The 16,332-nt window shown below is 39.8% G+C and overlaps 1 protein-coding gene across 1 annotated transcript; it reads right to left on the reverse strand.

The window, feature by feature from the left end:
* Window positions 1–14,421: 14,421 nt before the first annotated feature.
* LOC125252818 (olfactory receptor 52D1-like) lies at window positions 14,422–16,018 on the reverse strand. Its single transcript, XM_048166403.1, has 2 exons — window positions 15,839–16,018; window positions 14,422–15,588 (listed from the first exon to the last, which is right to left on the reverse strand). The coding sequence occupies exons 1-2, from the start codon at window positions 15,839–15,841 to the stop codon at window positions 14,647–14,649; spliced, it is 945 nt and encodes a 314-aa protein (XP_048022360.1). The 5' UTR covers window positions 15,842–16,018; the 3' UTR covers window positions 14,422–14,646.
* Window positions 16,019–16,332: the final 314 nt, after the last annotated feature.

Raw genomic sequence — 16,332 nt, forward strand, 5'->3', positions numbered from 1 at the left:
GTCTGCAGAGCTGTTAGGAGAGGTGGAGGTGTAGCTGCTATATTTAAAGATGTCTATCAATGCAAGCAAGTGTCATTTGGTGATTACTTGGCTTTTGAATACTTGGGTATTGTGTTAAAAGGTGCTCCTCGCATTCTACTTATAATTATTTACAGGCCTCCAAAATACTCTCCAGCCTTTGTGGAGGACTTTATAGAACTGTTATCAGCAATTTCTTCAGAGTTTGACTGTTTTGCTATTACTGGGGATTTTAACATCCACATAGAAAATGCAGAATCCAGTATGGCAAAATAAATCCTAACAGTTTTGAATACTTTTGATCTGACTCAGCATGTACATGGACCTACACACAATCATGGACACGCTCTAGATTGAATTATTAGTAAGGGTCTAAACATTTCATCCATTGTCACTAAAGATGTAGCGCTATCTGATAATTTCTGTATTTTCTCTGATATATTGATCTCTCCGACTGTTGAAGTTAGATCTATCTCGGTCAAAAAGTGATGCTTAAATGAGAATACTAGTGCACTGTTTATGAAGGCTATATCTTTAACACCAAGCATATCTGCAGACTCTGTTGATTTTCTCCTTGGTTCTTTTAACTCAAAAGTACAGAATGTTATTGATAACATTGCTCCTATGAAAGTCAGGAAGAAGAGTGGCAGACAAAAAGCACCTTGGAGAAACTCAACAGCAGTGCAAAATATGAAAAGACAATGCAGAAAAGCTGAGCACATGTGGCGAAAGACAAAACTTGAAATCTACTATAACATCTATAAAAATATCCTTCATGCTTTCAATGTGGAACTAGGCAAAGCTAGACAGTGCTTCTTCTTAAATATTATAAACAGAAACTTAAACAACACCCGCACTCTTTTGGCTACTGTAGAGAGACTAACAGAACAAGTAACAGACTAACTAACAAGTCAGATTTCCAGTGAAATGCTCTCAGACAGCAAATGCTGTGAATTTGCTTCCTTCTTCTCTGAGAAAATTAATGATATCAGAAAGGCGATCAGCACATCCTTGAGCTGCACTGGAGTAAAACAGATCAGATCACAACCTCAGAAAGTAGCTATTATGTCTGTTTTCGAAGCAATTGATGGCAAAATTTTGGAAGAAACAGTACAGCACCTTAAAACATCAACCTGCACCTTTGACACACTTCCCCCATCTTTTTTTTCAAAAGAGTGTTTAACTGTTTAGAAGCAGATCTCCTAGAAGTGATAAATGCCTCACTTCTCTCTGGGACTTTTCCAAAATCCCTGAAAACTGCAGTTGTTAAGCCCCTCCTGAAAAAGAGTAGTCTGGATAACACCATATTGAACAACTACAGAGCAATCTCAAATCTTCCTTTCATAGGCAAGATCATTGAAAAAGTTGTTTTCAATCAGCTGAACAAGTTCTTAAGCTTGAATGGATATTTTGCCAACTTTCAATCTGGTTTCTGACCGCATCACAGCACAGAGACAGCACTAATAAATGATATTCGCCTAAACACAGATACAGGTAAATTATCAGTGCTGGTTCTACTCGACTTCAGTGCTGCATTTGACACTGTCGATCACAACATACTTATTGACAGGCTGGAAAACTGGGTTGAGCTTTCTGGGATGGTCCTTAAATGGTTCAGGTCGTACTTAGAAGGGAGAGGTTATTATGTGAGTATTGGTGACCATAAGTCTGAGTGGACATCCATGACATGCGGAGTCCCTCAAGGTTCAATACTTGCACCCCTCCTGTTCAACCTATATATGCTGCCACTGAGCCAAATAATGAGAAATAACCAAATTGCATATCACATCTATGCAGATGACACCCAAATTTACCTAGCCCTATCACCTAACGACTACAGCCCCATTGACTCCCTGTGCCAGTGCATTGATGAAATTAAAAATTGGATGTGCCTAAACTTCCTTCAGTTAAACAAAGACAAAACTGAAGTCATTGCGTTTGGAAACAAAGATGAATTTCTCAAAGTGAACATGTACCTTCACTCTAGGGGTCAAATAACTAAAAATCAAGTCAGGAATCTTGGTGTGATTTTGGAGTCAGACCTGAGTTTCAGTAGCCATGTAAAGACTAACTAAATAACTAAATCAGCATATTATCATCTCAAAAATATTGCAAGAATTAGATGCTTTGTCTCCAGTCAAGACTTAGAGAAACTTGTTCATGCTTTCATCACCAGCAGGGTGGATTATTGTAATGGGCTCCTCACTGGCCTTCCCAAAAAGACCATAAGACAGCTGCAGCTCGTACAGAACGCTGCTGCCAGGATTCTGAGCAGAACCAGAAAACATGAACACATCACACCAGTTCTCAGGTCCTTGCACTGAATTCCAGTTGCATTTATAATTGATTTTAAAGTACTGTTACTTGTTTATAAATCACTCAATGGCCTAGGACCTCAATACATTGCAGATATGCTCATAGAATATAAACCGATCACTCAGATCATCAGGATCAAGTCATTTAGAAATACCAAGGGTTCACTCAAAGCAAGGAGAGTCTGCTTTTAGCTGTTACGCCAGCCGCAACTGGAACCAGCTTCCAGAAGAGATCAGATGTGCTCCAACAGTAGCCACATTCAAATCCAGACTCAAAACATATCTTTTTATCTATGCATTTGCTGATTGAGCACTGTGCTATGTCCAAACTGTTTGCATTTTATTTTATACATATTATCTTTTTATTCTTTTAATTCCTTTTCCTGTTTTTATTTCATTTTTAATGTATTTTATATCTTTTATGTATCATCTGACTATCTTCTGACTTTAAATTCATTTTAAATATTGCTGTCTGTTTGAAGGAGCTGGGAGAATTAGGAAGAAAGCATTTGTGATTAGGTTAAAATTTGGGGGAAAAACCATGGGAAAATTTGAGCCGTGGTGCATGGTTAAGATATCTCTGGATTACAGTCAGGACACTTTCCAAAGGGGGAAATTTCCAAAGGGGAAATTTGAACTGTGTTGCATAGATAAGATATCTCCGGAAGGGGGATTACGGCTGTGTGGTGCAGTTTGAGGTGTCTTGGCAAAAGGAGAGATTGAAACTTTGTTTATCAGTTTGAAGTGCCTTAACAGGTAGCAGTCCTGTCGTGTGAGGAAGATCCATTTAGGATCCTGCTTATATCCACTCTGATGGACAACAACAACAACAACAACAACAAAAACTCCCTGTTTTTACTGTTATTTCTATTCCTTATGTTCTATTTTTTATTATTCTTCTTTATGTAAAGCACTTTGAATTACCATTGTGTATGAAATGTGCTATACACTTTGCCTTGCCTATATTTTCAACCTCGTTACCAATCCAACCATACCAATCTGTTCTGGCATATCTTCAATTGAGAAGCTCCCAGGCTAAATCCCTAAATCCCTTTTTGAACCCTTATTCATAGACAACTCCAACAAACATGCTTTTGGTTCCAAAAACACCTCAAATCTATTCTCCAACAGTCCGGCATCTCAGTACAAAATTTCTCCAGTCACTCCTTCCGCATCAGGGCAGCAACCTCGGCAGCCCAAAAAGGTATCTCCCAGCAGCAGAACCAAGCTCTCGAAGATAGTCCTCAAACGCCTTCCAAAGATACAATCAGGATCAACCGATTTCACATTAAAAAAAAGCCCACCGAACCCTCATTGGTTTAAAAAATAAATACATTTCTTTACCCATCCAGCAAGGCTTACCCATCCAGATATTGCAAGAGCCTGCCAGTCATGCATCTACATTTTCTCCTTCCCTGTCCAACGAGTATTGATCTCCCAGCGGACGCAGCAACCACCCTCCTTATTGGGCATTCATGTCTTTCTTTCTCCATCCAGCAAGGCTTACACATCCGATGCCATGAGCATCAGCCTTCTAGAGCATTGGTCTCTTTGAGTATTGGTCTCCTTGAGTATTGGTCTCCTTGAGTATTGGTCTCCTTGAGCATCGGTCTCCTTGAGCATCGGTCTCCTTGAGCATCGGTCTCCTTGAGCATCGGTCTCCTTGAGCATCGGTCTCCTTGAGCATCATTCTCCCAGAGCACTTGTCTCCCTGAGCATTGGTCTCCCAGAGCATTGGTCTCCCCGAGCATTGGTCTCCCTGAGCATTGGTCTCCCAGAGCACTGGTCTCCCAGAGCATTGGTCTCCCTGAGCATTAGTCTCCCTGAGCATTGGTCTCCCTGAGCATTGGTCTCCCCGAGCATTGGTCTCCCCGAGCACTGGTCTCCCAGAGCATTGGTCTCCCTGAGCATTGGTCTCCTAGAGCATTGGTCTCTCGTCGGACGCCACGAGAGCCTCCCGGATAGCGCTTATCTTTCCTTGTCCGGCATGGCTTACCCTTTCAATGCCGCAAACATTAGACTCCTGGAGCATTGGTCTCCCACCAGATGCCGCAAGAGCTCTCCCGATCAATCGTTCCAAATTCAGCTGCTCTGTCCTTGTTTGCCGGCCAGTAGGGCCCATCCGCCCAGCGCAGTGAGCTGCTCCCACTACACGGGCAACACGGGTGCTCCTGGTCAAGCGACCAGGCTTCTTCTTAACACGCCAGCCCGCCAATTCTCTGCATCTTTTGGGGGTCTTTAGTCTGGCGGCTGTCCTTTGCTCTTTCTGCTTTTTGGGGGAGTACTCTAGGTTCAGGCCAATATTCCAAACTCCCAGGTTAGCACGCCAAATACGCATAACTTTTATTCTATTGAATTATATGTACATGTGAACTCATAAAATGATGTTTTATTAACAAGATTCGGGAGGAGCAGGTTTAGATAATTAACCTAATTAGTACAGGTGGAGAGCATTCAGTTAATCAAATCAACCAATAACAAGATGTATAAATACAGCAGACCTACCTCTGTTCATCTGAGAGTTTATCAGCATCCCTCCTCCACCCCATCTCCTTACTTCTAGTTCTATCTATTTGTAGTGATTTTTATTCCATTCACCGGTGACGTAGTGATTTTTGATCACGTGTCACTTAAGGTGTGGTTATGAGTGTATCAGATGACCCTTCCCCCTTTTGTAATACGGGGCACCAGTTAAGAATACTATCTTCACAATTTAAGAACACTCCAAAAGAGCTGTTCAATAATTCAGAATTAATATAAACTAGAGGGAGTTGGTCAACTGATTTATCTGAAGGATTGTGAGAGTCTCGCCAACTATTAGAGTCTTTGGTCATTAACACAAGGAAGACACAGTTATAATAAAATCAATGAAATGTATTAACAATAGACATGCAAGAGTAAATACCACAACGATTAATAATGAAATAATGAATATGCACTTCTAAAAGATAGTAAAATAATAATCAAAGGAGAATACTGCATTAAATCAAAGAAACAAATAAATGAAGTGAATGGATAAATGCAATGCTCTTGAACTGAATGTAGGATGGAAGAGAATCGTATGGGAATGCTTCTTATGGAAGACACCTAGGGTTGGGAATCGTGAGAAATTTTCCTGTTCCGGTTCCGGTTCCGGTTCCGGTTCCGATTCCGGTTCTGCCTAACAATTCCGGTTCCGGTTCCGGTTCCATTAAAATAATTAAACAACTATTAAAAAATAGTAGTAAGGGAAAAATGCACAATACTCGACTCAAACAGTCCTTTTTGTGTAAAATTAATTTAACAAACTGTTAATCTCAACAAATTCGCTAACACTTTACAATAAGGTTCATTAGTTAACATTAGTTAACATGAACTAATAATGAACTGCATTTCTACAGCATTTATAATCTTTGTTAATGTTAATTTCAACATTTACATTATTAAAATCAAGAGTTGTATTTGTTAACATTAGTTAATGCACTGTGAAGTAACATGAACAAACTCTGAACGGCTGTATTTTTATTAACATTAACAGAGATTAAAAAATACAGTAACAAAGGTATTACTGATGGTTAGTTCATAAATGAACCTTATGAAGTGTTACCACAAATTAGATAAGATGCTTGAACACACATGTAAGATTCAGACAGGTGAAACAGAATATTTTTGTAAGTTGGATTCATAAAGACTTGTTTCTGACAGAATGATTCATTGATAGACACATTTTTAACAGTAAATTTGTTGCCACCTAGTGGCGTAACAATGCAATCAATACAGTCGTCACTTTCAGAACAGAAGGTAATTTATTACACATAAACATCAGCGTTTCTATCTGAATAATAAACTTTTGTATACTTCTGTTATAATTGGAATAGGCCTATTTGTCACACAGAAATAATGATACTGTGCGTTTGAAAAGACTGTTTGTGAAGCTGTTTATATACACATTACAACTCTCTTCAGATCAACGGCAGCGCGAACGCAGGTTTGAATGTCGCGATTTTACTTTTGTCAAAGGTTTAATATACAGGGGCGATCATGTGGGTGATGAAATCGAGAATGCGATCTTTTAAAGATTAATCGTGCAGGTTTGGGCACGTCTCTTTCTCTCGAAATCTTGCGTATATGAGTAGTGCCGCGCGAGGGCTTTTCAGTGCATTCATTGATAATATTCATGATGTGAGACGTCTCTATGAAAGGATACGCTCCCCGCACTTCGACCACCCATCACACCAGAACCGTTTTCGGAACCGAAACTTAGAAATCTTGCACGGTTCCGGTTCTTTTCAAAAAACACTACCGGTTCCAGATGAGAACCGGTTCTCGGTTCCCAACCATAAAGACACCTAATGGCTCTGGTAAAATGGTGACAAATAATTGCTTATTTATCATTCAACAAATAATATCCCTATTATTCGTAACAAGCTGACCTCAAGTAACTGTTATCTAAACAGGTTAGAGAAACATATACTGCATGTATAAACTAATGCCAAGGTCTCTAGAAAAGAGGTTTGGTAATTTTATATATACGTTCCACACAGTTGGGTGATCAGTCCGGTAGCAGAGACGTCTTCTACTGAGGATGCAGCCTGCGTGCAGTGGGAGGGTGCGGAGTTGTCCAGTAGTTGTGCCACGCTGGGCTGGAGGATGCTGAACTTTGGTTGCGCCAAGAGGTTCTTTTAGGATGGACTGGGCAGCTGGGTCAGATGAATCTTCATAGGTTCCTTTGCAGGTTGGCTGTGTCGCTGAGGAGCCGTGTGGTACAGGCAATGTCTGCCGATGCAGAGGTCCTTTGCGGACTGGGCTGCGCTGCTGTAGGAGCCGTAAGGGTCAGATGAAGTCCCTCAATGCTGGGGCCCTTTTTGCAGCTAGAGTGCAGCTGGAAACAATGTAAAAGGTTTTGCTTGCGAAAGCTTCACCTTAACCATCTTGTAGTCTCTTTCCTTGTCAGGTCAGAAACTCAGGACATGGAGTGTCTGTTAATGTCTCCTTCCCCGTTGAGCTGGAAATGCAGAACAAGGGTGTGTCTACCCGGGGGACATATTTATCCCTTTATGATGAGGAGGAGATTGAAATGTGGCGCCTTTCTGATCCTGGAATGTGACTGGCCACTGTTATCTGAAGTAGCCCCGGTGTTGCCCACCCTAGTGTGGAACTCATTTGCATAGCATAAAGTACAGTGTTAAAATAGTGTCTTTAACATTTTACCCATGCATTATTTCTTTACCAAACCTCTTTCAAATTATTAAAGGCATTGTAGGGAACAGATAGACACCAAACACGGTATGAAATGGTTAAATCATCGTCCATGCATTTGTTTATCTGTTAACAGGTCTGTCCCATGGCCTGTTGTTTTAACAGTCAGTAACCATTAACATACATTGTGCTTTGCATGGAGATGGAGTGGATGTGATGCAGTTTAGATCAAATTAAGGCCTGCAAACATAGGTATGAATGGATTTAGATAGATCTCTGTGGTCTCTCTTTATTTCAGTCACTGCTGCTCCATCCAGGGGGTCCTCAAGGAATTTTTATGGCAGTTCTTGCCTAAACCTCAGGAATGAGTTTGGTGGTTAGAGTCAATGTGTCACAAATGAGAAGTCCTCTCCTCGGGACCAGCAGTTAGAGAGGGTCCCTGTTGTAAACTGCTCCCTGGAATGCCAGCTCGCAAGTTGAGCTCGTGGATGAATTAGAGAGAGGTATGTGTAGTAATATTCAGAGTTCATAGGGAAGGAAGAGGACAAGGGTCGGCTTTTGACTGCTGACTGAGCTTTATTCAGTGTATAAAAATGTCCAACAAAAGTCTGTGCAACGCACAACAACAAAAATAAACAATCCACAACAGGGCTTCACTCCAACGTCGGTATAAACAATCCACAATAGGGCTTCACTCCAGTGCTGTTGTTGTGCTCAGCGTCTCAGTCAGCAGTCCTTCTCTCTCTCACACACTCCTGCTTCTCCTGGCATTTTATCCTGTCTCTGCGCCAATTACTGGAATGAGAAACAGGTGTTTGTGATTTACATTTAACCCGCTCGCTTACCACGCGTCTCCCGACACTCTCTCCAGTTGTAGACCTTGCTGAACCACGCTCCCCCTGCCACAGTATGATTATTTCTTATTTATCTGCGGCTGAAAAGGGCAAGCTGCTGGATGATGATGTGTTACCTCTTACATCATCTGATCCGCTCCTTGCTTCAAGCCATGATGTGCAAGATGTGGCTGATGAGATTGATGATGCTTCTGAGTGCTCTCAGTCTGCTTGCCCTGCATATGATGAGTTACTAGATGTTATGTCCCATGCCATGGAGAGATTAGATCTGCCATGGAAACACGAGAAGCACAAGTTCCTCTGGTAGCCGCCTCGATAAACGTTTTCTGTCTGGACATAACCATCCAGCTCGTACAAGCCTTCTATTTCTCCCAGATCTTCACACTGAGGTGTGGAGATCTTGGGGAAAGCCTTATTCTGCCCGCATCCATCACACTCATGCAAATTATGTTAAAATTCTGTTTGATGCCAGATAGTTTACTGAGTAGTAGGCTCTCTGTGAGCCTCCTTTGTGACTATTTTGTTTTAACAGGGTTTCTTCCACTTGAGCTTCATTCAGAAAGTGTTATCTTTACTTGTATTTTTAAGTTACTAGTTGTCTGTGTTTTTTGAAGTTGTTAGCCCAATGTTTTAAGGCCTCCATCTGCAGAGCTCCACCTGCTGGTGATGCTGAGTTGTTAAGCTTTTATAGCCCTTGTCAGGCTCTTTGTGAGCCTCCTTGGTTAACCCTCTGGAGTCTGAGGCTGATTTGGGGCCTGGAGAAGTTTTGACATGCCCTGACATTTGTGCTTTTTTCAGTTGTTCATAAACATATTAATGGAAAAAGTGTCATTACACTGTATTCAGCACAAACTAGACTACAATAATATGTGAGGAACATGTATGTACATGTTTGTGTTTTTGAAGGAATAACATTTATGCGTGGTTATTGAAAAAACAAAAAACTTAAGTCACTGAAATAAGGCCAAAAAAGTATAGTAAATCTGTGTTTACAATACTTTAGGGTATTGGAGGTTGTAGACTAGAGTTTTTGCTTCAAAATTATGTAAAAATTATGCTGCCTACTCCTTCATATAAAACAAAATATTGATTTAGTTTTTGTAAGACACTTTTTGCCAAGAAACACAGTATGTGTGGAGGCGTGAATCACCACTGAATAATGGGCCATTCTCACCTGAGAAGACAAAAGAATTGCATAGTAATGAGCTGAAATGACTTGCATATTAATGAGGCATTTCAGTCAGGTAGGCTGTGAAAAAAACCTTCTGTGATGTCTCAAGCTCATCATGATATATGAAACATACAGAAAAATATTATTACAATATAAAGTAATGGTTTTATATTATACTTTAAAATATAATGTATTTCTGTGATGCAAAGAGTCTGAATATAGGCTTTTAGTTTAAAAGCATGCACATTTGGAGAAATATTGGATTCTCATATGCTTATGTCAATTTTCCATACAGAGGAGTTATATTTATTTAATATTCATTGTCATTACTATGAGCGCTGGTGTTTTCAATTCATACTTGAAGTCGGAGGGCGCTCTCTGTGCATTTTTAGTCCACAAATTCATCTAAAAGAAGAAGAGGCTATTCCATGAATGGAGTTTCAATTCATACTGCAGCCGGAGGGCGCTAAAGAAACAAAAACCCATCTAAAATTCATCTATAGAAGAAAAGAAAACAGGAACTAACTGCATGTCTTCTAGAGCTCGCTAACCATGACTTTTACATCCAGATAAACACTTTTCAAGACAATAAATACACAATTGAGACGATGAATGCATGTATTGCCTCTGAATTTGCGTCTGAATAGCGCTGGCTCTGTGGGCTTGGCCGCATTAGCGGATAATGAGCTGAATCAAGGACTTCTGACATGGCTCTCTTTTCATACAGATTACATAAACACAGAAGGTTTGTTTTTGATTTGACTTACATGATTTAAAACCTGACATCTTAACGTTTTTTTTAGACATAAGTGTAATTTTTCTGTGATTAGTATTCACTAAGTTACAGTTCATTTTCGGAGAACTATCAGATTGGACTTCGTTCAGAGGGAGAGGAGAAATCACGCATCATGTTATTTTCTTTATTTTACAAAAAGCACAACATTTTGTTTTTACTCTGAGTGTATACAAATAAAAGAAGATATTCTATAGTTTCAATTGATATATTACTTATGTCTCTATGACAAAAAATGACGGAGTATTTTAAGTCTGTTTTGCTGCAATGTGAAAAAAAAAACCTGCAAAACGCGCCGGCGCGTTTTCAGACCTCAGACAGTTAAATTTGAGCATCGTCAGACCTCCTCTCACTGAGAGAGTTATCTTTATTGAGGCATTCGCTCTCTTGAGCTCCACCCTGATAACAGCTGTGAGTTGTAGGCTCCCTGTGAGCCTCCTTGCAAGATGTTCTGAGTGTGGAACGTTGTTAGGCCTCCTCTCGATAAGAGAGTCATTATGCTGAGGCCTCCGATCCTGGAGCTCAGCTTTTATTTGCTTAAATTTGAGCGTTGTCAGGCCTCCTCTCGCTCAGAGAGTTATCTTTATTGAGGCCTCCACTTACTTGAGCTCTGCCATTATAGCAGCTGTGAGTTGTAGGCTCTCTGTGAGCCTCCTTGCAAGATTTCATATATGTAGAGCGTTGTTAAGACTCCTCTCATAGAGCTTGGCTATCATTTGCTAAGTCGTCAGGCTCTCTCTTTAGCCTAGTTGGTTATTATGAGCGTCGTCAGGCCTCCTCTCATTTGAGAGTTTTCTTTATTGAGGCCTCTGCTTTCTAAGAGATCTGCTAAGATAGCAGTTTTGAGTTGAAGGCAAGCAAGATGTCCAATTATGAGTCAATGGCTTTCTGTGAGCCTCCTCACAAGATACCCTAATGTGGAATGTCGTTAGGCCTCTTTTCGATAGGAGAGTTGTTATGCTGAGTCGTCAGGCTCTCTGTGAGCCTCCTTGGCTAATGTGAGCGTTGTCAGGCCTCCTCTCCTTTTAGAGAGTAATCTTTCTTGAGGCCTTCACTCTCTAGAGCTCTGCCGGGATAACATTTGCGGGTTGTAGGCTCTCTTTGAGCCTCCTTGCAGATATTTGGTGTGTGGGATGTTGTTAGGCCTCCTCTCGATTCAGAGAGTTGTTTTCTAGGCCTCCGCTCCTAGAGCTCGGCTAGGCGGTGGGATAGTATGCTTAGTAGTTAGGCTCTCTTGGAGCCTCCTTGGGCACTTGTGTTGATAGGCCTCCTCTCAATCTGAGAAGCATTCTATAGGCCTCCACACTAAGGAGCTTTGTGGGACAGCTGACTCAACCCGTCACTTCCCTTGGGTTAGAGTGTTGCCAAGCCTCTTGTTGAAGCCTCCACTCTCCTGGGATGCTTTTAAGGAAATTGAGCAATTTACGCTGTCAGTGAGCCTCTTGGAAGCTGGCCTAAGTATGAAGTTAGGCTTCCTCTCTTTAGATTCATCCTTTTGAGGCCTCCATTCTTGAGAAGCTCTGACCTATGATTTGTCGCTGGTGTGCCTTATGGATGAAGACTCTTTGAGTATCTCAGCCAATAAGACACTCATCCCTACAGCATGACAGCATGGGTATTCCATTCCCCATGGACGCAGCACAAGCTCCCTTTTGAAATGGAATGTCTCAGGTTACGTATGTAACCATGGTTCCCTAAGAATAGGGAACAAGACGCTGCGTTCCTTTGCCATGGTTCAGGCATTCCTGCTCCGGTCTCCTGCAGACAAGAAATGGATGACTTTATTCACATATGCCCTTTTATACTTACGGTCGCACCAGTGATGGAGTCATAGGCTGCCGTATGCCAATGTCAAGATTATTGTTGTGTTTATACTCACGCTCCAGACACCTGGCATGCCAGAGGCATCCCCCATAGCGACCCCTAGGGGACGCAGCATCTCATGCCCTATTCTCAGGGAACCATGGTTACATGCGTAACCTGAGACATTTTGTGTGATTTGCTGAATGTTTTCTTTTTTTCCTTAAGCCCGGAACACACCAAGCCCACGGTCGGCCCAGGGTGGGCAGTTTTCATGCGTTGGCCGACTAAGTTTTCTCAGTGTGTTCTGCACCATTGGCTGAAGTTGGTCCTCGTCTGCTTTTTTTCGGCAAATTTGACATGTTGAATCGGTGTCGGGCTGTCGGAGAGAGAGAGAACTCTGATTGGCTGTTCAGTATAACAAACGAATCAGTTCACGAGAATATAAGCAAAAGTTATGAAAGCAAACAAATAAGTCATTACGGCACAAACAGAAGGTTGTTCTAATTTTACGTCATCTTATCTGAACACTCAAATGCACAAATATTTTCATAATAACATGAGCGGAGTGGAATAAAGTACGTGATCAGCATGATTGATATTCAAAACAGTAAGCAAGTGCTGCTTTGTCTATAGTTTGTATACATGCAGTTTTAGTTTTGCTTTCCCTTTTTGAATAACTAATATAGACAAATATATCTGCTTCAATAGACAGTTATCTCCTTTATACTCAGGCGCAGAACACACATGCTAGTTGACAGTCAACTGAAGTTCTTTCGGTGTTTTCAAGCACATATTTTTTCCCCGATGCAGCCGATGTGAGGCAACAACACTGTTGGCTTTCGTTGCTGCCCGTTTTTTGACATCGGGTTGGTGTGTCCTGGCCTTTAATTACTAATTCAAACATGCCCCTTCATGCTTCATATTTTATTTATGATTTCTTCACCTCTGACCTGAAGTAAGGTGTTATTATTAGCAGTGTTGGGCATGTTACTTTAAAAAAGTAATTAGTTATAGTTACTAGTTACTTCTCACAAATAGTAATTGAGTTAGTAACTTAGTTACATCATTCAGGCAGTTATTAGTATCTAAAGTTACAGTAACTAATTACCAGGGAAAGTAACTATTGTGTTACTTTAAAAATAAATAAATAAATAAATAACTTGGATTTGACCAATATAAAAGGTGTCAAATGAATGAAATTGACACTAAATAGAAAAAAAAAAATTTATAAAACATTGTACACTAATCTACACTATTTTAATTTTGCTGTGGGACAATGTGAGAGACACCTATCAAATTCAATATTATTGTAAATATTATTACTACTATAGGCCTAGTGGACCAATAAAACACAATAGATGGTTTAGAGCTTTTAATATTTATTGCACAGACCACAACTGGATAAGAAATAAGTCTAAAAATAAGTTATGCTTGATCTGACTCGACTCACGATACATTCTTGCTCACGACATGAAAGTTCTCTGTACTGTACTATACGTGTTGGTAGCCATTAAAGAAAACGTATTTAGTTTCATATTTATGTTAAAATAGGCCTCCTATAATGTTATTTTTAAATTTAATCTATTTGATTATGAAAAGTGAACAGCATGAGCAAGATAGGACACATCATAAGATGTGCAAAATCAGGAGACATGGAATAAGTCAGACATGATTTTGACCACTTCATTCAGTTTTGTTTTGTAGAAAGTCCTTCTTTAAACTGAATTTCATTATGTAAAAAATTGTATCTTAATTTTAATCAGTGTTTCATCAACCAATTGCCAGGATTTAATACCTAGAAAGCAAATATATAATAGACAATATAATCATGACATGGTGGCGCCGGCGCGATCACTTGTACGTGAACTGGAGCGCGTCTTATAGGCTAAATTAACAGAAACTCAGTGTATAGGCTGCTTGCCTCACAGACATGTGAAATATATCTTTAGAAAGAGAAATAAGGAAAAAGAAATAGGCTTCTCTCTGATTATGTAATCCAAATGGAATGCGAATTCTCTAGGCCAGTGGTTTTCAAACTATGGACCGCTGCCCACTAGGGGTCCTCAGTGAGAGGAGGGGGGCCTTGGCATAAAAAAGGTTGGGAACCACTGCTCTGGGCACGTCCACTATAAGAGATGACGAGAGTCAGCAATGTCAACTTCATCTTTGCAACTGACACTAATTCAGAAAACATTAGTTTATTAATAAACAATTAAAATGTCTCCTTGCTGTTTTTTGTCACATTCATAATCATTACTTTTGCCGGTTCTTTATGGCAAGCTTTATGCATGCGCTTGAGTGCTATATAGCCTATTACGTAAACGCTCAATTTTATGGTTTATTCTCTCCAGTATTTAAGAAATTAAATTAATATAAATGTGATTAGTCAACTAATGGTTTAAACCAATGGATTGAACAACAACTGTAGACCAATGTATATTTATCATTTAAACTTTATTATTAGCAGTCAAAGAAAAATTATAATATAACAAAATATTTGTAATGTAACAAAAATCACATTGAGTTAACTTTACTTTTATAAAAAAGTTTAAACAGTCTCTGTCTGATTTCCTTTGCTTGCAAACCATATATTATGGGATTCAAGCTTGGTGGAATAACATGGAACATTATACTAGGTAAATGTCTACTTTCAGAGGATGCAGGGAAACGATGAAGAAAAATTATGGTGAATCCAGAAACCATCATGATTATATAAACAGCCAGGTGAGCACTGCAGGTTTTTATTGCTTTGCTGTTGGTTGCTTTGTTTTTGCTTTTGAAGCATACCATCACTATTCTGAGATATGTAAATACCACACTCCCCAATGAGGACGTTAGTAAAACCACAGTAAAAGTTAATCCATATACATTATTAATCATTGTATTTTCACAGGACAGTTTAAATAGTGAAGCGTTGTCACAAAACAGATTTTGAATCACAGATCTGCAGTGAGACAGACGCACACTGAGGCCGATCAGAATTCCCACCAGCGCTACTGCAGCACCCCAGGCTCCTGCCGACAGTTTAACCATCATATTATTGCTCATTATAGTTGGGTATCGTAATGGATTGCAAATGGCCACATATCTGTCAAAGGCCATAATCATTAGAATAGTGTGGGATGCCGTCCCATATACATGTCCTAAAAAAGCTTGCATAGCGCACTCCACATATGTGATGTAGCGCTCAGAGGGGTCTGTTAAAATTTGACTCATCAAGCGTGGCAAAAGAACAGTTGTCCCTAATAAATCATTCAGTGGCAAATTGCAGAAAAGAATGTGCATAGGTTGATGTAACCTTTTTTCCACTGAGATCTGAATCAAAATCCCAATGTTAGAGACTATAATAAATATGTAAGCAAGCAAAAAAAGCATAAATGCAATATGAGTGGACAGATGTGTAACTTGTAGTCCTTCCATTAGGAGTATGCTGTATCCGAATGTCAGGTTGTCCATCTGTGACCAAAACAAAACATACATTACAGTACAGGGCTGCATTTTCCAAAAAGCATTGTATAAGCCTAAGTAGACCATGGAGACAGTAGATCTTCACATTGTAATCTTACAAAAAGAACAATATTTGCTCATCCCAGTAATTCTTATAAACTTTTATCCACAGCAGCAGGTATGAAATATTTGATAATTGCTGATAATGAAATATAAAACCACCCTGAATTGTTTACCCCACTCATGCATATATACCTACCATGATAGATGACAGATAAATAAATAGTTATCACTTCAGTTTAATATATAATGGCACACAGCTGTTGCACTCCCTGTAACTTGGTGATCATGATATTCAATAGCAAAACCTTCATGTGTTTCAGAGGAGTTGACTTGACCATTTTATGTGTGTCACACAAAAACTGTTTTGTTGTCATACCCCAAGAGTGCAAAACAATTCTCTTTTGTTGTGATAGGTGGACTACTGATCAGGTTTGCTTGTACTGTAATGTGCTGTAAAGATGTTTAGGGATCCAAGCTCTGAAGGAGCAGGAATTTTTCTATTTTGTTTGTACTGATTAAATTCTTCTTTTTTTCTATCTTAAAAGAGTATGGACATCAGATAACTTAAATGGTAAAGATTCCAAACTTGACAGCATGGTCCCACATGTGCACTGCTACTTAGTCACAAATATGTACAACACTAGGTGGCACTGTAATGGCTCAAAACAAAATTCTTTATTCTCCTAAAAC

This window comes from Megalobrama amblycephala, linkage group LG18, assembly GCF_018812025.1.
Source record: "Megalobrama amblycephala isolate DHTTF-2021 linkage group LG18, ASM1881202v1, whole genome shotgun sequence".
Taxonomy (NCBI): Eukaryota; Metazoa; Chordata; class Actinopteri; order Cypriniformes; family Xenocyprididae; genus Megalobrama; species Megalobrama amblycephala.